At 44.5% G+C, this 22,533-nt stretch overlaps 2 protein-coding genes and 1 pseudogene across 2 annotated transcripts in view; 2 read left to right on the top strand and 1 right to left on the bottom strand.

Moving 5' to 3' along the window:
• The window catches only part of Ogt (O-linked N-acetylglucosamine (GlcNAc) transferase), a 42,495-nt gene extending 41,711 nt beyond the window's left edge, over positions 1 to 784 (top strand). The window contains 1 exon segment of the mRNA XM_032889331.1: positions 523 to 784. Coding sequence (XP_032745222.1) covers positions 523 to 697 — 175 coding nt within the window. The 3' untranslated portion in view covers positions 698 to 784.
• Positions 785 to 6,709: 5,925 nt separating this feature from the next.
• Positions 6,710 to 8,806, bottom strand: LOC116887926 (proline-rich protein 36-like). The gene has a single exon (XM_032889390.1). The coding sequence runs from the start codon at positions 8,804 to 8,806 to the stop codon at positions 6,710 to 6,712; it is 2,097 nt and encodes a 698-aa protein (XP_032745281.1).
• A 298-nt stretch (positions 8,807 to 9,104) lies between these two features.
• LOC116887925 lies at positions 9,105 to 18,895 on the top strand (annotated as a pseudogene).
• Positions 18,896 to 22,533: the final 3,638 nt, after the last annotated feature.

Raw genomic sequence — 22,533 nt, 5'->3', positions numbered from 1 at the left:
ATGCATACATACCCAAATACACAAATAGAGAGATCATAGGGTCTTTTTCTTTGAAAGGAATCATTAATATGAATATGGTTAAGTTGAGCCCAACTGATAAATTACTGACTCTATGACAAGACCCATGATCAAAATCAACTTGGAAAGGGTTTATTGAGCTTAGGTATCCATATCACAGCCCACCATGAAGGCATGTCAAGGCAAGAAGCAAGAAGCAAGAGCTGAAGCAGAAAGCACAACAAAGGAGCACCTGGCTACAGGTGTCACTGCCCATATTGATCTGGTTTGTCCCTTGTTAATCATTAATTGAGAAAGTGGCTCACAGACATGCCCACAGTTAAGTCTGATGGATGCAATTTCTCACTTGAGGTTCCCTCTTCCCAGATGACTTTAGTTTGTGTTAAGTTGACAGGGTAATTGGAAAAAGTATAACTTTGGTCATATTTTGACTAGGTGTTTAATACAGTCTGGTTCTGAGTTTTCTGATTTGTAAAATTGATTCTCTTTGTTTTTATTACCTAGCCTGAAGAAAATTCGTGGCAAAGTCTGGAAACAGAGAATATCTAGCCCTCTGTTCAACACCAAACAATACACAATGGAATTAGAGCGGCTGTATCTGCAGATGTGGGAGCATTATGCAGCTGGCAACAAACCTGACCACATGATTAAGCCTGTTGAAGTCACTGAGTCAGCCTGAATAAAGACTGCGCACAGGAGAATTGCCCCTATACCTGAGCCTCAACCTTCTGGGGGAAAGGGAACTAGATAACATGCTTTATGCTTATCTGTATAGTACTGTGTTGCAGATGGGTGATATATAATGATAATAGAATAGCACAGCCAGACTTGCTTCCTGCATGATAGGGAGAGACAAGAAATAAGAAACTACTATTCCACAAGGAATCTCTGTAGAGTTTTGCAGCAAACAGGTGGTGCACAGGTCTGGAATGTCTGGTCTCCTTTGGTCTTCCATGGGATGCTTAATGTGGAGGGGAGATAGAGATTAACCAGCCATTTTGTGATTCCGTGGATTGATCAAATCTTCTGATCCTTTATTTTTTTCTTTTATGTTTTGGGGTTTTGAAGCTTTTAAAAATGTTTGCTTTCAGGTATTTTTTTTTTCATGTGAAGTGATCTTGATTCTTCTGAGATGAGGTTTTAAACTAAAATGTTGCTTCCTGTTTTAGTGTCTGAACTCTGACAGGGTGACAGGGACCTTGCTGGTGTAGTCTTTTTATAGGTTTTTATAAACCACATGAGCCTATATCAGTCATTTTAGTGTCTGACCTAATGCTTGGCACTGTCAGTGCTTTGTGTAGATGATGACTTAACATTTTTCAGCCTGTTTTCCACACCCCGCCCCCAGCCTCCATTTAAATTCTCCTGTGACTGCTAACAAAACCAAGTCTGCTTTCAGACATCCCAGAGTGTTTCTCTTAAACACGCCATCTGGTGCCAAATGAAAATTCTTAGGAGTGAATATTAATCATGAAGGTCACAGTTGTGGTACTGTTACTGATAATAATGTAGATTATTTTTTTGCCTAATTTTTACCTATTTCACCAGTGTTTCAGCCCTTGACTGCCCCTCCTATGCAAGCTTCCAAAAGTGATAGTGTGATAAGATTTTTTACCTTCTTTTCTAAAGTTTGTTTTTTTTTTTAAAGTGAGTCCTGTTCTTCCTATTTCTTTCAGCAGAAATGAAATCCCAGGTAAGTATATAAGTATTCGAATATTTGATTAGTAAGTTACAGTTATCTCCAGTACATTAAATAATTTTCATTGACAGATTTAGAAGTGAAAGCTCTGAAGAACCATCTCTCTATCCAGGCAGTTATTTTTAGACTGTGTTAGGATGTGTTGTCCGGACTTAGTTCCAAAATCTATGGATTCAGCCTTGGTAGCAGTGAATTTGTAACACCACTTGGTTTAGACTACAAATTAGACATTGGCCCTCGTGGAGCTTGAATTCTTGATGGTAAAAAGCAGTTGCATTTCAGTAAAGGGTGGAGGGCTTGAGGCTTAAACATATGAATATGTTTGTACTGCTCTACTGCACTTATACTCTCTAGTCACAGATCAGTTTTGTCTGTTAGTAGTGCTGTAGATTATGTCCTTTCAAAGCACCTAGGCAGTGCACCTATTCTGTAGTTGCAGCTCTTGCCTGAATGTACCTTAGCTGACAAATTATTGATAATTAAGAACTTGAATTTGTGATCCTTACTGCTAATTAAAACCTAAGCAAGGAGTCTCATGTAATTCTGATAGCAGAATTGCATTGTGATGAACTCGTACCTTTAGTAATGTAAATCAAGGAACATCAGTTAAAGAGATTTCTTAATTTATTTTTTAACTGAATAAATATCAGTTAAAGATTGCCAAGATGGTTACAGGTAAACTGATTTTCAAAAATTCACTGAACTACTCAATGCGGATTGGATAATAGACTTCCAGTGCCGCTAAGGCTGAGATCTGTGGCCATTTACACAGCACATCATTCCTCCTATAGGAATGGCTTTTTTTCTGGTTAAAGCTTTGCTTATTGTAACAGGCTTTTATTTCCAGGTAACCTGTCTGTGGAAGACTTAATTTGAATAGGTAATAGATATTACTGGAAACTGATTTGTTTTTTTTTTTTCTATTATACCTGCTTTATTGAAAAAGTAAAGCATTTAAAATTGTGCTTCAGAAATTCAGATGTTGTCTTGCGATCTTAAACAATAAATGGATGATTTCCCCTTAACATGGTTTGGTGTATTTTGTCTCATTATATTGAGTATTACTGATGAAACCTATGCTTAAATAGCTCAAAACAGTACAAAGAAATGTTTCCTTATTTTAAGTTGATATTAGGAATTAACATTGTTTTCTTTCTGATGGGGAACATTGGAGATGACCACAGAGCCCCAAATACCTGTATAGGGTTTTGTGGGTTGTTGTTCACCTTCCATTCTGAGGATTACGCAGACCAAGCAAGCACATTGATATTAGCTATAACTTAAGCCTTATAGTCTCATTCTTTATATGGACTAGTCTTTTTTAGGTATTTACAGACAGAACTATTTTCCCTCTATTGTGTACAATCTCAGCCACAAGTTTGGCTTCTAGTTTTTTCACAGACATAAAGGGAAAACATTGGAGCTGGACAGATTGCTTAGCAATTGAGAGCACTGGGTGTACTTCCGGAGGCCCCAGGTTCAATTCCCAACATCTACTTTGCAAACTGTAATTCCAAATCCAGGAGATCTGACACTCTCTTTTGGCTTCCTTGGGTATGCATTTGGTGAACAGGTATACACACAGGTAAAGTACTTATAAAATTAATGTGCATCTATACACATGCAGGTAAAACTCATACACATATTTTTTTTTTTTTAAAAAAAAGGGAAATAGGGGTAGGGTGGCATATGCCTTTAATCCCAGCACTTGGGAGGAAGAAGCAGGTGGTGGCCAGCCTGGTCTGAAGAGCTAGTTCTAGGACATATAAAAGTATACAAGACCAAGACTATACAAAGCCTGGCTTGAAAAACAAAAAACAAACCCATGCATAGTACATGCCTTTTAATCCAAGTACTCCAGAAGCAGGTTGATCTTTGTGAGTTCGAGGCCAGCCTTGTCTACGAAGTAAGTTCCAGGACAACCAGAACTGTTACACAGAAAAACTTATCTTGAAAACAAAACAAAATTGGGAAATGGTTGTTTCAAGTAAACTTTCAGCTGTTTTCCTTACTGACTTTATTGTGCCCCAAAGCCCTAACTTGGATTTGTGCTTGTTGGAATCTGGGAGCCATGAGACACAATGATTAATAGTTTTGGGATCTGTGTGTTCTGACTTATAACTATAAGCCCAGCACGGGAGGTGAGACAGGAGGATTACGGAGGTTCAAGGACATCCCAGGCTAAAGAGTGAAACCCTGTCTTAAGCAACAGAGATGGTGTGGGAGGAGAGGTTGACTTCATCACTAGTTAGACAGTGGTATGGGGTGAAGTCAGGTAGCCATTGGAACCTATATTTGACCCTCATTGTCAAAAGTGCATCATCTGTCTCATTCGGCTCCTGCATTCAAAGAACTGCCCGACAGATTAAAATACATTTCTATAACCTTCAAACTGCCTGTAATTTACCTTTTTTGTGTGTTGATTTTAAACAGGATTCCATATAGCCATAGTTGACCTTGAGCTTCAGATCCTCCTATGATGTTAAAGAGATCACAAGCCTCTGCCACCGTGTCCTACTGTTTGTTTTTGGGTTGTTTTGGTTTTGGGTTGTTGGTTGGTTGGTTGGTTGGTTGGTTGGTTTTGACAGGGTCTCACTGTATAGCCCTGGCTGGCTTCAAACTTAACCTTCTGAGACCTGGAATTACAGGTATGTGCCACCATACCTGATTGAACTGTTCAAGAGTTTATTTGAATCTTAACTTTTATTAGTTTTCTATTCAGTTTTTCCAACATTGTTCAGATTTGTCTTAACTCCCTCCACATTTCAAGTGCTGGGAAGTATAGGTATATACTATTACCCTGTGTGTGTGTAAAATTTTTATTATTTTGGAATTTTCCATCATGAATCCTAGTCATACTTCTCAGTCTTCCCAGTTCTGCTTCCCTGCTTTTGTGACTTCCCCTACAAAAAGAAAAAAACAAGTCCAGTTTGTGTTGCCTATAATATAGTCACTGGGACATGGTCAAACTCCCAGTAGCCAGCCCCTTAAAGAGAGTGAGTCAAACACAGATTAAAGAGGTATGTGGGCTTGGGGTCTAAATTTCTATGTTCATGCTTGCTCAATGAGCATTTTATTTCCTGAACTATCTTCCCTGGCCCCAACCCTGAGTTTTTAATTGTTTAGAAACAAAACTTTTGTTCAGCTGGGCTCCTGGGCCCCTGGACTCCCAGGCTCAAGGGATACTTTGGCCTTAGCTTCCTAAGTAGCTGGGACTAGGCTGGCATGCTAGTGCCCTTTGTGCTGGGCTCAAGTACTTTTTTTAAAAAAGAGTTTAATATTTTTATTTTTAGATTTATTAGGTTATTTAGACTTTATTTTTAGATTTATTTTATATGAATGTGGTTTTGCTTGCATGTGTGTCTGTGTATCGTGTGTGCCTGGTGCCTGAGTATGTCAGCAGAGGGCACTAGATTACCTAGAACTGGAGTTATGGGTGGTTGTGAGACACTGTATGGGTACTGGGAATTGAACCTGGGTTCAGACCCTGGAGAAAAAAAATTTGTTTAAACTTCCCAGTGCCCATTCCAAACTCTAGGGTCCTGAACCCAGGAAACCTCTGTAAGAACAATTTCTCTTAACCATGGAACCAAGCATCTCTCCAGCCCCTCACATACTTTTTTTTTTTTTTTTACAAGACAGGTTTCACTATGGCTATTCTGGAACTCTTATGTAGATTCAGTAGAGTCTGCCTCCCTCTACTCCCCAAATCCTGGGATTAAAAGTTTTAGGGGTTGGGGATTTAGCTCAGTGGTAGAGCGCTTGCCTAGGAAGCGCAAGGCCCTGGGTTCGGTCCCCAGCTCCGAATAAAAGAATCAAAAAAAAAAAGTTTTAAAGGTCTGCACCACCATGCCTAACCCCCAGTTTTAAGCCACACAGAACACCTAGAGCAATGTCTAGCAACTAAAAGCAAATCCATAGGATGTTTCTTTTGTATTGTATGGCCAAACAAATCGTGAGGTATATAGGTGTCTGCCAGAGGAAGGAACAGTGTAAAAAGCACCGGCTTTTTCATGTGTTTGGAATGGGCACTGGGAAGTTTAACCAATTTTTTTTTCTCCAGGGTCTGACAACAGTTCTTGATGCCAGCACCACAGTTCCGTGTTGCTGAATGGTTTTTGGCTAGTCCTCTTTTCTCTTATCTACCGGTCTAAATAGTCTTTTTCTGCAAGTGTTCAGGGTAGTTGGAAGACAAGATAGACGAACTTTTTAAACATTTAAACCTGGCTCGGTGTCGCATACCTTTAATCCTGGCACTTGGGAGGCAGAGGCAGAGGCAGAGGCAGGCGGATCTCTAAGTTCAAGGCCAGCCTGCTCTAAAGCCAGTTTCAGGACAGCCAGGGCTACACAGAAAAACTCTGTCTCAAAGGAATAAACAAAAAAGAAAATGAAAAAAAAATGCAATTTGGTATTTTTCAGTTACTAGAAAGTTGCTAGAAACTGGACATAGTGGCTGCACATTTGTAATCCCATGCCTTCAAAGGCAAAGACAGGATTACGGTGAGTTCCTGGCCACTCTGGCCTACATAGACCAGATCTCAAAAACAAAATGGGCGCGTGGATTGTTCGAGACCTTTTAGCCGTTAGCTGCTGGTTCGGGCTTAAGTTACAGCTCTATATTCAAATGGCGCACTTGGGTGATGAGCAGTGATACCTCGTACAGGAAGCACTGGAGCTGGTATCAGAAATTCATAGTTCTAGAATTCAAATTTGCTTTATGATGATGCGTAATAGGTGGGGGCAGAAAAGGCGGGAATACGTCAGTTCCCATGTTCCCCCGGGGGCACTGCCCTATAAAAGGCGCTGCTCCGCGCGCGCCCGTTTCATAACGCTCGGGGAGCCGAGCCGTTGGTTGGGAGCTGTCGTCGGACACGGGAAATCAGGTACGCAAATGGTGGGCTAAGGTGGGCACTGGTCTCATTTTAGTGTAGTGGCTTTAATGAAAAACACCACTACAGTGGGCCTTCGGTTCTGTGTAGGAACTTGGCAACCTTAGGACTGATGCCCAGCGAGACCGTTTTCTTCCACAGAAAAAAAAGTGCCGAGTGGGGCCGGGAGTGTAGCTGAGGCCTTGGGTTTGACCCGAAGGTCTTGAGAAGTTTCTGAGGAACGGGTGCGGGGTGGACAACCATTAAAAACCGGGGTGGGGTGGTCTTGAGGACCGTTTTCTTCCACAGAAAAAAAAGTGCCGAGTGGGGCCGGGAGTGTAGCTGAGGCCTTGGGTTTGACCCGAAGGTCTTGAGAAGTTTCTGAGGAACGGGTGCGGGGTGGACAACCATTAAAAACCAGAGTGGGGTGGTCTTGAGAAAGTCTCAAGATGGTTGTGAGGATGTGGCGTGTCGGGGCGAAATATGGCCGATGGCCGATTGTTAGACGGCTGGTCTTGAGAAGGGCGTGAGAAAGGGGGCAGCGGTGGGACACAGACGACCTAGAAGGCCAGTGGAGGGATGCAGGCGACTGAGAAGGCAGACAAGGGGCGGGACGCGGACGACGGGGAAGGCCGAAAAGGGGGTGGGACGCGGGCAAAGGTGGACACGGGCGAAGGTATAGGCCGAGGCAGGATAGTGGCGGAAAACAGGCGAAGGTGTAGGCCGAGGAGGGGGCGGGACGCGGGCGACTGAGTAAGCTGAGGTAGGATAGTGGCGGGAAACAGGCGACTGGCGTAGGCTGAGGCAGAGTTGTGGCGGGAGGTGGGCGACGGGCAAGGCCGACAGGGGGCGGGACGCGGGCGACAGAATAGGCTGAGGCAGGATAGTGGCGGGAAACGGGCGACGGTGTAGGCTGAGGCAGGATAGTGGCGGGAACGGGCGACAGAGTAGGCTGAGGCAGGATAGTGGCGGGAAACGGGCGACAGAGTAGGCTGAGGCAGGATAGTGGCGGGAAACGGGCGACAGAGTAGGCTGAGGCAGGATAGTGGCGGGAAACGGGCGACAGAGTAGGCTGAGGCAGGATAGTGGCGGGAAAGGGAAACGGGCGACGGTGTAGGCTGAGGCAGGATAGTGGCAGGGCGTGGGCGACGGGCAAGGCCGACAGGGGGCGGGACGCAGGCAGCGAGGAAGGCCGAGGCAGGGTCGCGGAGGGACGTGGGCGAGGGGGAAGGCGGACGGGGCGAGACGCGGGCGACGGAGTAGGCTGAGGCAGGATATGGGCAAGACGCGGGTGACGGTGTAGGCCGAGGCAGGGTCGCGGAGGGACGTGGGCGAGGGGGAAGGCGGAAGGGGCGAGACGCGGGCGACGGAGTAGGCTGAGGCAGGATATGGGCAAGACGCGGGTGACGGTGTAGGCCGAGGCAGGGTCGCGGAGGGACGTGGGGCGAGGGGAAGGCGGAAGGGCGAGACGCTGGCGACGTGTAGGCCGAGGCAGGGTCGCGGAGGGACGGGCGAGGGGGAAGGGGAAGGGGCGTAGACGCGGGCGACGGAGTAGGCTGAGGCAGGATAAGGGCAAGACGCCGGTGACGGTGTAGGCCGAGGCAGGGTCGCGAGGGACGTGGGGTTTAGGGGGAAGGCGGAAGGGCGAGACGCGGGCGACGGTGTAGGCCGAGGCAGGGTCGCGGAGGGTCGTGGGCGAGGGGGAAGGCGGAAGGGGCGAGACGCGGGCGACGGTGTAGGCCGAGGCAGGGTCGCGGAGGACGGGCGCGAGGGTGGGGAAGGCGGACGGGGCAAGACGCTGGTGACGTGTAGGCCGAGGCAGGGTCGCGGAGGGACGTGGGCGAGGGGGAAGGCGGAAGGGGCGAGACGCGGGCGACGGAGTAGGCTGAGGCAGGAGTAGGCTGAGGCAGGATATGGGCAAGACGCGGGTGACGGTGTAGGCCGAGGCAGGGTCGCGGAGGGACGTGGGCGAGGGGGGAGGCGGAAGGGGCGAGACGCGGGCGACGGTGTAGGCCGAGGCAGGGTCGCGGAGGGACGTGGGGGGAGGGGGGAAGGGGACAGGGGCGGGACGCGGGCGATGGAGTAGGCTGAGGCAGGGTCGTGGAGGGACGTGGGCGAAGGGGAAGGCCAACAGGGGCGGGAAGCAGGCAACGGGGAAGGCCGAGGCAGGGTTGTAGCAGGATGTAGGCGACGGGGAGGGGCGGGGGAGCGGGAGAGACATGACGCGGGTGACAGTGTAGGCCAACGCAGGGTCGTGGAGGATTTGGGCGAAGGGAAGGCCGACAGGGGCGGGACTCAGGCATCGAGGAAGGCCGAGGCAGGGTTGTGGCGGGACGTGGGCGACAGGGGAGGGTCAGGGTGGGGGGGTGGGACGGGACGTGGGCTTAGAGGGGGCAGGATGAGGGCGGAGGGGGAAGGCCTAGGGGTGGGGGAGATGCGGGCGACGGGGAAGGCGGGGGTGGGGGACGGGTCTCGGACTATGGAGTAGGCCGAGGCAGGATAGTGGCGGGATGCGGGCGATGGCCGAGGTGGGACAACCTGAGAGACAGAGAAGGCAGAGGCAGGTTGGGGGCGGGACACGGACTATGATGGTAGAAAGCCAAGTTGGGGTGGTTTTGAGAAAGTCTTGAGGTCATAAAGAAAGGGGTTCAGGGTCGGGACTTGGGTGACTGTTGCAAGAAGGTCATGTGGCAGCTCTGAACAGTAAAGCTAGTGACTAGCATTTTCAGGCAGTTCCGGTCCAAAATTGGTGGCATAGTGGACGGGTGGAGTAGAAGGAGGAGGTAGAGTATGGGACAGGGACAATGTCGGCTTGGGGCTGGCCTTGTGCTTAGTCTTTGCATGCTATGGGAGAATGGTGCAGCCCAGCCCATATGTAGTTGGGAGGCCACAGCTTCGTGAAGATGTCCCAAGAGGGAGGAATGTTGCTATGTTTGGGGGTGTGGTGGGGACTACCTGATAAGGTGAGGTTTAGGTAAGGGAAAGAAAGGGTTAGGATGACCATAGACATTGTAATAGTTAGTGGCCTAGCAGGAGGAGCGGTTGAAGCCTGATTGGTGGAAGTTTCCAGAGGTGAGGAGGGCAAGACACCAGTTTTATTTCTAGAAAGTTCCAGAAAACAGCGGCAGCTGGTGGGGGGGGGGACGCAGGATCTCAGTGGAATGTTGGAGAAGACTGAGGTCTGCACAGCCAATCAGAAGCTGAGGAGACAGAGTGGCCGTTGCATTGTGGGAAGGGTTGTAGCTCACTCTTGTGGGAGGGGCTAGGGAGTCCTGCTTCCTCTTGTCCTAAGGCCCCATGTAGCTCCCTCTTGTGTGACTAGGCCAGAGTAGAGTGAGGACTAGAAAGATGATGCCCCACCCCTGCCTCAAGCCGGCCAGCCTGAGCCACAGCTAGATAGAATTCGGCTGCAGATATGACTTCTGCTGTGGGTGGAATGCCAAAAAGCCACTTCAGGAGAATAGGGTTGAGCAATTGCTGATTAAAGACTACTCATGTTGAAATAAAACTGTTGGTTAAATTGAGGTCTATCTTCTCCTTTACTCCTCATCAATGTGGCAATTGAAGTGGATTAAGGATATGCTTTTGGCTTTTTTAAAATAAATCTTCTCGAGATAGGGTTTCCCTGTGTGTGCATTTATGCCATTTTAGAACTCATTCTGTAGACCAGGCTGGTTTCGAACTCAGATTGGCCTGCCTATGCCTTCTGATTTGCTTGTTTGTTTGTTTGTTTAATTTTTTTTGGCTTTTCAAGGCTTTTGGGTTTTTCCTGTGTAACCTTGGTCTCAAACTCAGCAATCCACCTATCTCTACTTCTCCAGTGCTGGGATTAAGTGTATAAGTGTATATGCATCACTGCCTGACTTTATTGGTTTTTTTTTTGTTTTGTTTTGTTTTGTTTTGGTTTTTTTTTTTTTTTTTTTGTTTTGAGACAAGGTCTCTTAACAGAGCTCTGGCCTTTTAGAACTGACCAGGCAGGCTAGCCTTCACTTTACAGAGATCTATCTGCCTCCTAAATGTTGGGATTGAAGCAGTACACCACCAAACCTGACTTAAGATTTTTAATGTGTAGTTTTATTGTTTGTTTGAAACAGGGTTTCCTGTAGCCCTTCCTGCCTGGAATTTGTTCTGTAGACCAGTCTGGCCTCAAACTCCCAGAGATCCACCTGTCATGTCCTTCCAAGTGCTGAAGTTTCATACATGCACTACTGAATGTTTGGCAGCCCAGTTTTTACTCTTACTTTTTTTGAGACAAGGACTAGAAATGTAGTTCAGACTAGCTTGGAACTTGTCGGCAATTTAAACCTGCCCCACCTGACCCCTCATGTGCCAGGGTTATTGGTGTACTTACAGCTCAGCTTTAAGCTTTTTTCTTTCTTTTTTTTTTTTTTTTTAAAAATTTAGGTACTGGTATATACCTTAATCCCAGCACCTCTAAAGCATAGGCAGTTAGATTTTTCTGAGTTAGAGCCAGCCTGGTCTACAAATAAAAATTCTAGGTCAGACTGGAATATATAAGGAGACCCTACTGTAAATTCTCTCTGAGCAGTGGTGGTGCACATCTTTAGTCCCAGCACTCTGGAGGCAGAGGCAGATAAATCTCCCAAGTTTGAGATCAACCTGGTCTATAGAGGAAGTTCCAGGACAGCCACAGAAAAACCCTGGCTTGAAAAACAAAATTATTTTCATTTAGTGTTGTGTGTGTACTTGCATGTGGAGCTCAGGGGATAAATTCTGTAGAGTTGGTGCTTTCCTACCTTTACATGTATTCTGAGCTTTAGACTTATGTTGCCTTTAGCTTTGAGCCATCAATCTCACTAACCCCAGCTATTTTTTTAAATATAGAATCTCACACTAGGTTATCCAGATATGTCTCCAACTCCTGGTTCAAATGACCTCAGCAATCAGACTGTATTTGTGTGTGCACATGTGTGTGAATATATACATACACATCTTATTGCCTAGCAGCAGTGGCACATACCTTTAATCCCAGTACTCAGAAGGCAGAGGCAGGCAGACCCTGTCTTGAAAACAACGAAAAAATGTTCCTTAGGGGCTGGTACTGCTTTTGCAGGGGACCTGGGTTCAGTTCACAGTACCCACATGGTGGCTCACAGCCATCCTGAAATCCAGACCCAGAGGATTTGATGACCTCTTCTGACTTCATTGGGCCCAAAACACACATAAAAATAAAATATACTTAAAACAACAAATAACCAAAAAAAATCTAAAACTTAAAGGAAACAGGTTGGTGGCTGGGAAGGCTAAGTTGACAGGAAGCTTGTTAAATATTTGAAGCCAGTCTGATTTATACAGAGACTTCCAGGTCAGCTTGAGCTACAGTATGAAACCTTGTCTTAAAAAAATTAAAGATGGGTGAGTTTTACATTATTTATTATAATAGACCATTTTTCTTAATCTACAAAGAAAGTAAATGGGGGATTTTTTTTTTTTTTGGAGAGTCAGTCTTCTCTGTCTCACACAGGCTGGACCAGAGTCTCATTATATAGTTTATGCTGGGCCCAAACTCTTAGGGATCCTCTTGTATCAGACTTCCAAGTTCTGAGATTACAGCATTCATCACCACACTCAGCTTGTATTTTAAAAGAATACATTATAGGGGCTAGGATGTAGCTCAGTTGGTAGAGTATCTGCCTACTCTGCATCAAACTCTAGGTTCAGTCATCAGCATTGCATTAAAGCTGTGCTTGGCAGGCGCACTACTGTAATCCAAGTCTTTAAGAGGGGGAGGCAGGGGTATAAAAACTTCAAGGTCATCTTCTGTTATATGAGGGTTTAAAGCCAGCCCTGGATCTAATCTAAGACATTATCTTTATTTTGGTTTGGGGGGTAAGGTTTTGCTATTGAGACCAACCTGAACACATGTAGGGCTTAAAACATCTGGTCTTGCATTTCAGAAACTGGTTGTTCCCAGCATTGATACTTTATGTCCTATGTTGTTGGTAGTCGTCATTTTAAAAAATCTTTTTTTCCCCACAGTTATATTCTTAACATGGATACAAGCAGCAGCAGTGAAGAATGTGAGTAGAACCCTCTTTCAACAGTAATGTGCATGTTAAATGTCTTTGTAAAGATAAATGAGATTTGGGCACTTGACTTGGTTCTAGGTTTGTTCTCTCTGGTGTTCTCTCTGGATTGTTAAAGTTTAGTTCCCTTCTTTCAACAGCAGGAATATCTTCATGTTTTGATTATGTGTTGTTTACTTCTTTTTGGTTCCTGAGTCTTCTTTTATTTCCTGTCTGTCTTTCGTGGGAAATATAAATTCTTCTGTCTCTTCTATTTCCCTCTCTCTCTTTGTTTTTTTATTGCTGGACATAGAGTCTAAGGTGTGCTAAGTAAGTACTCTATCACTGACTTATGTCCCCAGTCTTAGGGAAATGTAAATTTTACTAGCACTAATTTATAAACTCATTATCAGGAGTAAAAGGCACGAGTTACTAGATTTTATCATGCTTCTTAATGCTTTTTCTCTTTTTGATTTAGACATGCCTGAATTGCCAAGGCAGAGAAAGGCCAGGTAAGTGGGAGAATTGTTGAAACTTGACCTTTTTTTTTTAGTTTTTGGCTTTTTTGAGACAGTCTCACTATGTAGCCCTGGCTGTCCTTGGACCATTCTGTAGACCAGTCTGGATTCTAATAGAGATCTGCTTCCTGATTGCTGGGATTAAAGGTCTGTACTACCATGCTTGGCTAGTTTTTGGCTTTTTGAGCCTGAGACCTTCTGTGTAACCATGACTGATCTGGAACTCACAATGTAGATAAGGTTGCATTTGAACTTGTAGCATCTGCTTCTTATAGGTATATACCATCATGCTCAGCTAATTAGTTTTTCAAAATGTCTTTGAACCATGATTTTCCAGTCTCTATCAGTCAAAAAAAGTAGGCATTTTCCCTGATATTTTCTTCTGTGATCCTGCCTCCAGGTGATCTCATGAGTGTACTGTGATTATATTGGTGCCCAATTCAAATAGCTCACTGTAAGAAAATTAAGGTGCTTAGCTTAGCATTTAGAGTTTTAGTAATCTGGTCCAGTAGGTTGTAGAAAAAGCAAGTGAGGAATGGATAAAAGTGGGGTCAGAACCAAAATATGATCATGTGCTAAAAATTAAGAGAAGCTTTCTTTTGATACAGACTCTCTATATAGTCCTGGCTGTCCCATAACTCATGTAGACAAGGCTGGCTTTAAACTAGCAGAGATCACCTAACTTCTGCCTTTTTGAGTTCTGGAATTAAAGGCATATGCCATCATGCCCACCAAGAAGACTTAAAAAATAGTTATCTTTATGTATATAAGCATTTACCTACTTTTATGTATGTGTGCCTAGTACCCATGAAGTCTAGAAGAGGTGTTGGACCCCCTGGAACCAGAGTTATAACCAATTATAAGCTACCATGTGGGTGCTGAGAACCAAACTAGGGTCCTCTGCAAGAGGAGCAAGTGTGGAGCTGGAGAGATTGCTGGTTAATAGCACTGGCTGATCTTCCAGAGGACCAAGATTTGATTCCCAGCATCCACATGGTGGCTCACAACTATCTATAACTCCAGTTACAGAGGATATGATTCCCTCTTCTGGACTCTAAACACTTTGCATGCACATAGTGCATACACATACATGTAGGCAAAACACCTATATACATGAAATAAATAATTAAAAATGATAAAAATTTTTAAAAAAGAACAGCAAGTGTTCTTAATTGCTGAGTCATCTTTCCAGCCCATAGAAGTCAGACTCTTCTGTTTGTTTGTTTGTGTAAGGATAGAGTAGTAAGTAGGATAGCAAAGGTTTATTGACATGGCAGTTTAAAAGAGAACATACATGGTAGAAGTCAATTTGGCTTGGTATCTATAGTGGATACAGAACAATATTTTTAAGTATTTGTAATGATTTTCTTCGATCATAAAAATATTTCATGTCTAGGAGATAGATCACTGGGTTAAGGTACTTGCCATATACGCCTGATAACTTGAGTTTGATCCCCAGAATCCATGTAAAGGTGAAAGGAGAGAATTAACTTCATGAAGTTATTCTGTAACTTTCAAATGTGTTCTGTGGCACTTGCATTCCTTTCACATGTGTGCTGTGGTGCTTGTATACCTACACATACTCCACACCTCTCCCCACAATGATAATTTTTAAAAGTATATCATACAGGATGTTCATACCTTTAAACCTAGACCTTGGAAGGCTGAGGCAGAATTTCTGAGAGTTCCAGTATTTCTTGGGCTAAAGAGTATGTGCTGGCTAATTTTATGCCAACTTGACACAGGCTTGAGTCATTTGAGAGGAAGGAATCTCAATTGAGAAAATGTCTCCATAAGATCAGGCTGTATGCAAGCTTGTAGATTTTTCTTATTTAGGAATTGATGTGGGAGGACCCACCACCTGTGGATGGTGCCATCCCCTGGGCTGGTAGTCCTGAGTCCCTATAAGAAAGCAGGCTAAGCAAGCCATGAGGAACAAGCTACTCCATGATCTCTGTATCAGCTCCTGCCTTACAGTTTCTTGCACCTTTTTCTATTTTTGCTTCCTTCAGTGATGAACAGTGATGTGGAAGGATAAGCCAAATAAATTCTTTCATCCCCAAATTGCTTTTGGTTATAGTGTTTCATCACAGCAATAGTAACCCTAAATAAGACAAATTGGCACCAGGAGTAGATCATTGCTATGACAGATCTGACCATGTCATTTTGGGGAGGATTTTGAAAAGAGTTTGGAACTTTGGGGGATTTTAGAAAGTCGATTGAGTGTTTAAAGCTTGGTGAACTCTGTTCTGTGTGAGCTTGGAAAATAAATGTTGGGAGAAATGCAGATAGAGACTTTGTTTGTGAAGTTACAGAGGGAAGATTGGAAGTCACCTAAAGACTGTATTGGGGCTTTCGCATATTTTGAGTTAAGAATCTGTGGTTCTGGTTAGTGGGGCTGAATTGGCGGTGGTGAACAAGATATCAGACTTACTAAAGTAAAGCCTTTGTTATGCTAGGATAATTGATGCTGGTTAGCTGGAACTGAGAAATTAGCAGTGATTAAGAAGAAATCAGCATCCTTGAGGTGAAATCTTCTGGGAAGTGTTCTTAGAATTAGCACACAGAAGTGGTACTTCAGAAGTGGCCAAGACTGTATCTTGTGCTGGCAGCAGAACCTGGTCTGAGTCACCCACTTGGTATTTTTTATGAAGTTATGGAGGGCAGCTGAAGCTTGGCACTGTGTAGCAGGGCAGAATTTCCTGAAGAGAACCCAGGAGAAGGCTATTGGTAAAAATTCAGCCAGTTGTAGCATGAGACCCCAGCACTGGAGATGCCAGTGTCATGGAACAACCACCAAGATAGCAGCAGCCTTGAAGCAGATCCATCCAGACAAGCTAGGCATGCTGCAGAGGGTGGAGCTGGAGAAGTGGCCCTTTGGAGGATCCTAGAAGATCATGACTGATCCCAGACATTAGACACCAAATTATTTGCACAGTTGGGAGTTTGGTTTTGCTTTATTCAGATTGTGACTGTGTACTGGTTTCTTCTTGAACTAAGAAGGTGCTTAATACAACTTTGATTTTACAGATTTTAGAGATTTTGAACTTTTTTTTTCTTTTCTTTTTTTCGGAGCTGGGGACCGATCCCAGGGCCTTGCGCTTGCTAGGCAAGCGCTCTACCACTGAGCCAAATCCCCAACCCCGAGATTTTGAACTTTTAAAGAGATTTTGGAACTTACAAAGACTTTGGATCTTAAAAGAGACTAGATAGTTGAAAAGAGACTGAATTTTTTAAGTGTTTGGAATTTTAAAGACTGGGACTTTTAAATTTTGGAATGTTTATATTACAGTGTTTATTAATATGTGATTTTGGTGATGAACAGGAAAGGGAAGGTTATGGCTTAACAGTGATATGTTTGTGTCAAGTTGACCAAGGGGTCAGAGTGAGAACCTTTCCTCTGTGGCTTTATACTCTTATACAAAAATGTGTCTCAAAGTTGATGAAGAATGATAATCTTCCTGATGAGTTTTTCGCTTCCACCAAAACGATTTGAGTACTGGCACTCTGACAAGACCCAGTTTACTCTCAGTACCTGACAGATGCCTCTTTTTGGAAGGTTGTAAGAGGGTAAAGGTGTGTAGAGAGATGGAAAATCATGAATGATTGAAAGATAGAGTAATTCCAATGAAGGGGTACAGAGTTGGTGTAGAAAACAACCAAAACTTAACAAGTTGATCCTGTTTGTTGTAAAAAAAAATATGGAAAAATGCCCTGAAGAGAAGAATACTGTGTTCATATATTCTTTTGTCCCCCCCCTCCCTTATTACTTAGCTGTGTGGTGATTGACTCGGACTCTGACAATCCCCATGATGAAAACAGTGCTAAGATCTGTGAAATAAGCAGTGAAGGCAAGTATCATCCCTGTTTGGAGAAACAACTGAGCTCTGAAGCCTTATTACATGTGGCAGTTTTAGAATCTGATTCTGCAAACTTTAAGTTTGTTATGCTTACATAGCTGGTGCCACCATTCTTTCTCCATCATGTGCTGGATGTTGATATGACTAGGTTCCCTACACCTTGGTTTCTTTCCTAACACAGTTACTACTCTTCCTGCTGCCTTTGACTTTGGATAGAGTTCTGTCTATCTAGAGCTGTGCTCCTTCCTCTTCCTCTTTTTCCATCCTTTATAGGTGGGAATGACAAGGAAGAGGAAAGTGTAAGAGTCTCTACCTTCTTTCTAGCTTGGTGGAGATTGGGCTTGGGAGAGATTAACAATTAAACAGTGCCAACTACTAATGTCCTCCATATATTATTGTATAAGGGAGTGAGTTCCAAAAGGTTAGCCAGGCCACAAATGACTAAATAAATAAATTTCTAAGCTAGAGAACTTTAACTTTTGATATACATGAAATACCACTTTATTGAAGCAATTGCCTTTTTTTTTTTTACTATGACTACAAGGCAGCAGATTTGTGTTTAGGAACAACTAAGGTCATGCTGTTTAGACAATGCTATTTCAAAGTGGGCATAATATTTTCATTGCTAATGTATCAGTTAATTGCTCTCAGTAAAATACAAAATAGAGGGAAAATTGATTTTTAACTGTGACTTAGAATGTCCAATTACTCAGCCACTTTTAGTTTAATTTGTGCTCAATATCCTTCTGATGTCTGTATGTAGAGTGAATAGGAGTGTATTTATAGATGTCTCTTGAATTTCAGATGAGTCTTCTGACACTGATCGTTCCAAAGGTCAGAAGCTTCCAATAATTATTATTGATGATGATGATGGCAACCCCGGTGGTTCGAGGGATACTGAACAGAAAAGTGATGAGTGCCAAATGCCAGTACTTGAAAAAGAGGGGGTTGAATGTATTGGTTCTGATCCCACTTCACCTCGTGATGTCTGTGAAATATGGGATCTTTGTGGAAGTTCCAACCAACCATCAAGTGAGCCTGAGCCAGAAGGGGAGCCGGAGCCCAAGGGGGAGCCCAAATCTGATGTCAAGGGGGAGCCCAAATCTGATGTCAAGGGGGAGCCCAAATCTGATGTCAAGGGGGAGCCCCCAAGGGGGAAATCTGATCTGAGCCCAAGGGGGAGCCCGAATCTGAACCCAAGGGGGAGCCCGAATCTGAACCCAAGGGGGAGCCCAAATCTGAACCCAAGGGGGAGCCCGAATCCCAAGGGGGAGCCCAAATGGGGGAGCCCGAATCTGAACCCATGGGGAGCCCAATCTCAGGTCATGGGGAGCCCGAATCTGAACCCAAGGGGGAGCCCGAATCTCAGGCCATGGGGGAGCCCAAATCTGAACCCAAGGAGGAGCCCGAATCTCAGGTCATGGGGGAGCCCGAATCTGAACCCAAGGGGGAGCCCGAATCTCAGGTCATGGGGGAGCCCGAATCTGAGCCCAAGGGGGAGCCCGATTCTCAGGCCATGGGGAGCCCAATCTCAGGCCATGGGGAGCCCAAATCTCAGGCCATGGGGGGAGCCCGATCTGAGCCCAAGGGGGGAGCCGGAATCCGAGGCCATGGGGAGCCCAAGGGGGAGTCTGATTCTGAGGCCAAGGGGGAGCCGAGCAAGAAATTACAGCCGAAGAAGCCAAGAAGAAAAGGGCTGCATATTTGCTGGCACAACAAAGGAAAAAGGAAGAGAAAGAACAGGTTCATATGTATGTCATCTAGTAAGCCCACGAGGGAAACGTCGAGGGTTAACCCACAGGAAGTGCCCAGCCTGCCAAGTGCATCTGATAATCTTAGTCCTAGTACTCCTGATGAGCCAGGACCATCGAGCCAGCCTGTTCATCCTCCGAAGGCATGGCTTTAAGGAAAGGGAGAGGCAAAGGGGCAAAGGCACGCAAGTAAGAAGGGTCTTTTGCAAATGGGGATGGGAGCTCCAGTGTCCAATTTCTTATGCTTCAGTATATTAGCATTTACTGTTCAGTCCTCCTGGAGTGCTTTTTTCCCTGAATACTGTCCAGAGGATATCCTGAGTCATTACCCCCCAAATCTGGACTCTGGATAATTGTCAATTTATCCTTGCAGCTATAAGAGTGGCTCCTCCCCCCTAAGTGCCCAGTTTTAGAGTTTTTCTCAAGTATTGTAACTTTACCAAACTTCTCAGTAGTCTGTTCTTAAGAAGACTCTTTATGATTTATTCAGAGAGTCTAGCCTGGTGAGTGGCATGTAACAGATGTTTAATAAATTTGTTAAATAAATGGCACTATTGGTTCATAAGTCTCCGGTTGAAGTTATTGGTACTGCGGTCTTGGAAGAAGGCAAAAAGGCAAAGGTTTGACTTATAAATTGGGTGAAGGTGCTGCTGGGGATATGGACCGTACCATATTGTGGTTCTCCCACCCTCATAGATAGTTGGATGATCCATGAGGGCAAAGGGCCAGGGGGTGGGATGGAATTCAGAAGCCCTGTAAGTACATATGGTGAATGATCACACCAAGGCCAGCTGTGGGGACTCAGATTTGAGTACCAAAGTGCCTCATTAGCATGGAGAAGCATTTCAGGAATCTCAGATGCTAGCTGAACAGGTTATTAACGGGAAAGGAAATTGATTCTGTAATCAAACTAAGCTACAGGACATTCCTCAGGTAGAGGCATGTCTAGGGGCTTAGAATTTCTCAAAGAGGATCAGAGGAGAAGCCCTGCCAATGAAGCACCTCTATATTGCACCAAGCTTAGAGGCTATCCAGTCATGGTAGACTTTGACCTTAATTACAGTTTTCCCACACTAGTCCAATCTTTAGATGATACTTGTCTTAGATGCTCATGCAACCTAGCCTCCAAGGACCCTCGTGATAGTTTGCTGTACCTGTGACAGTCTTACTTAGCTCAGTCTGCTAGTAGCTGGTGGTGACTCAAATGGAGCCACTCAGAAGGTAGCAGTATGCAGCCTGCCCATGCAGCCTTGTTGATAGGTGCTGCCTTGTGATAGCTCTTCTTGAGCTTCACTTTCAGCTGCTTGATGGTACCAATTTTCATTGTACAAATCAACTATTGTCCTTTCAGCTGATAGTGAACACAATTTGGGAGCCTTCTCAGAAAAAGCACATTGCAGTGAAAGTTGAAAACTGTAAGACTGGATTTGTGCTGCTCACATGCTTGTATGGAATTTACACATTTTCATTTGCATGTTCATCAGTTTGGTGGAGACTGGAGACCCCAAGAGAATGGAGTCTGGCTGAATGAAGGTTTCTGACCCTCAGTGGATATGCACATGCAGAGTGATGAGGTCACCTGCTGGTTCCCCTCCTCTCTCCTCTCCTAGCCATCCAGCCAAAGGGACCAGGTCTATGTGCTCTACTTAAATCCTAGTAGTTGACCAGCAGAGTGCTCCTTCAACCTCACAGCAGCTCTGGCCTCTGAAGCTTTGTCTTTAAACTCAGGTCAAAGGTGGACATAGCCTCTTCACACTGATACAAACCAACATTGTTGAATGTGATAGCACATTAATCCCAGCAACTTGAAAGGCAGAGGCTGGACAACTAGGAGTTTAAGGCATACATATCAAGTTCAAGACTAGTCTGAACTACATGATACTTTGACCTCAAAAACCAACAAGGCAATTACAGAGGAGAAGGTAGAGCTTACATGTTTTGATCTGGGATGGGAGGGAGGGTAGTTAAAAATGTTTTCTGGGTTTTTCTAATGCTTTGCATGAGCACACTTCCCCTTCTGTATATAGGTTTTTCCTTTGTTTGGTAGGATTGGGATTAGAGCCCTTGGGCTTGAACATGCTGGCAAGCACTCTGCCACTGAGCTATATCCATGCTATCCTGTGAATTTTCAAAGCATCACTGACTCAGGAAAAAAAGTGTTAGGGTGAGGTAGATCGCTTGGAGTTCTTTTATTTTCATTAAGCTATAGGGAGCTATTAGAAACAAGTGATTGCATGGGCCAAAGACCTGTTAATACTCAAGCTAGAAGTCAATTTTCCCATTTAGGTTCTAAAATCTTATTTTCCCCTTTAAAATATGATTTTAAATGTTATATATGGTTTTACTTCCACTCAGTAATGCACACTTACATCTGAATTATCTTACAAGAGAAAGAACATACTTGAAGCATATTTATGTATGTGTGAGAGCATTTTGATTTGTGTGTGTGTGTGTGTGTGTGTGTGTGTGTGTGTGTGTGTTTTGTTTTTGTCTTTTGGTGCTAGGGATGGGACCAAGGCTTCACATAGACACGCACAAGTGTTCAACCACTGAACTATTTCAGCCTGGTAATACTTTCAAGTTTGTATTTTTAGAGAAAAAATTTCAGGGAGTGGAAGGGAAAGTCGTATGTCAGGTGTGGGGTAGGGGAGATCAGCTTAGATCTGAGAGAAAGGCTCTGTGTCTCTGTCCTTTTTGTCTGCTGAGATGATTTAGGCAGCTTACCATGTGCTCTCCTACCCCTATCAGCAAGGAATCATCTCTGGGTTCTATATACATATTAAGCTGTTTTCTCTATAGGGATGCTTGTCTTGATAATATTCAGGTTGCTTTGCTAGAGACTGACAAAAGAAAGGAGACACTGCCTCTTAGTGTCCTGTTACTACTCTTCATCTAAAGGTGACCCTCCAGTTTGAACTTTTGCCTGTCTTTTATTTCATTGCTCTGGGAGTCTCCTATGGTGCTTCATATAGTTCCTGTATAAGCTGCTTGCTGGCCATAGTGTCCAATATATCCAGTCTGAGGGTCTTGTTGGTCCTTATAATATTAGTGCAGTCCATAGGCTTTGACGGAAAGTTTGCTAAGCCCCAAGGCTAGCTAGGGCTTGAAGCCCCGGGGACCCTGAAGGGACAGTACTCTGGTATTTAGGTCCCATTCTCTACTGAATCTGGCAGATAGTACAGGTTTTCATCTGATGCCTTTGCAGATACATACCTGCTTTCAATATTAGGCAATTGAAAGCAGAAATGTTTATTGTCATTTGAATTGGGCTTCGACTCTTGAGAATGTTAGGGGTTCTAGCAGCTACTCACACACCCTTGCTGAAAAAGGTCCTTCTCTACAAGAGATGGGTCTCCTTTACTAGGATGCCAATGCCTTTGTCTTTGGCATCCATGTGGTGGGTAAACTGAGGCAGGCAGCTATTGGGGGTCAGTGCTTAGAGCTGCTGACCCGGGTGGATTCAGATACCTATAGGAGTTGCTGCCAAAGGCAGCCAGTGATTAGAGAAGCTCAGCAGACTTTTCTCTGAGTGAAAAAAGCTTAATTTACTGGGGCTGGCACTCTCTCTGGCCAGCAGGAAAACTATGAACTCTTTTAACTCCTTGGGGCTGGGAGAAAGAGAAGGAAAGAGAAAATTTAAACACACACACACACACACACACACACACACACACACACACACACACACACACACAGAGCAAGCGAGAGAGAGAGAGAGAGAGAGAGAGAGAGAGAGAGAATGGATGAAACAAAAGGCAGAGTCCAATAACTTCATATATATAAATATTCATGC

The sequence above is a fragment of the Rattus rattus genome, chromosome X (assembly GCF_011064425.1).
Source record: "Rattus rattus isolate New Zealand chromosome X, Rrattus_CSIRO_v1, whole genome shotgun sequence".
NCBI classification, from domain to species: Eukaryota; Metazoa; Chordata; class Mammalia; order Rodentia; family Muridae; genus Rattus; species Rattus rattus.
This window is presented reverse-complemented; position numbering and strand designations above follow the sequence as displayed.

What these genes read in the sequence shown, in the direction of transcription:
- LOC116887926 (XM_032889390.1), bottom strand. Translation starts at nt 8,806, where the DNA reads ATGTCTCTCCCGCTCCCCCGCCCCTCCCCGTCGCCTACATCCTGCTAC.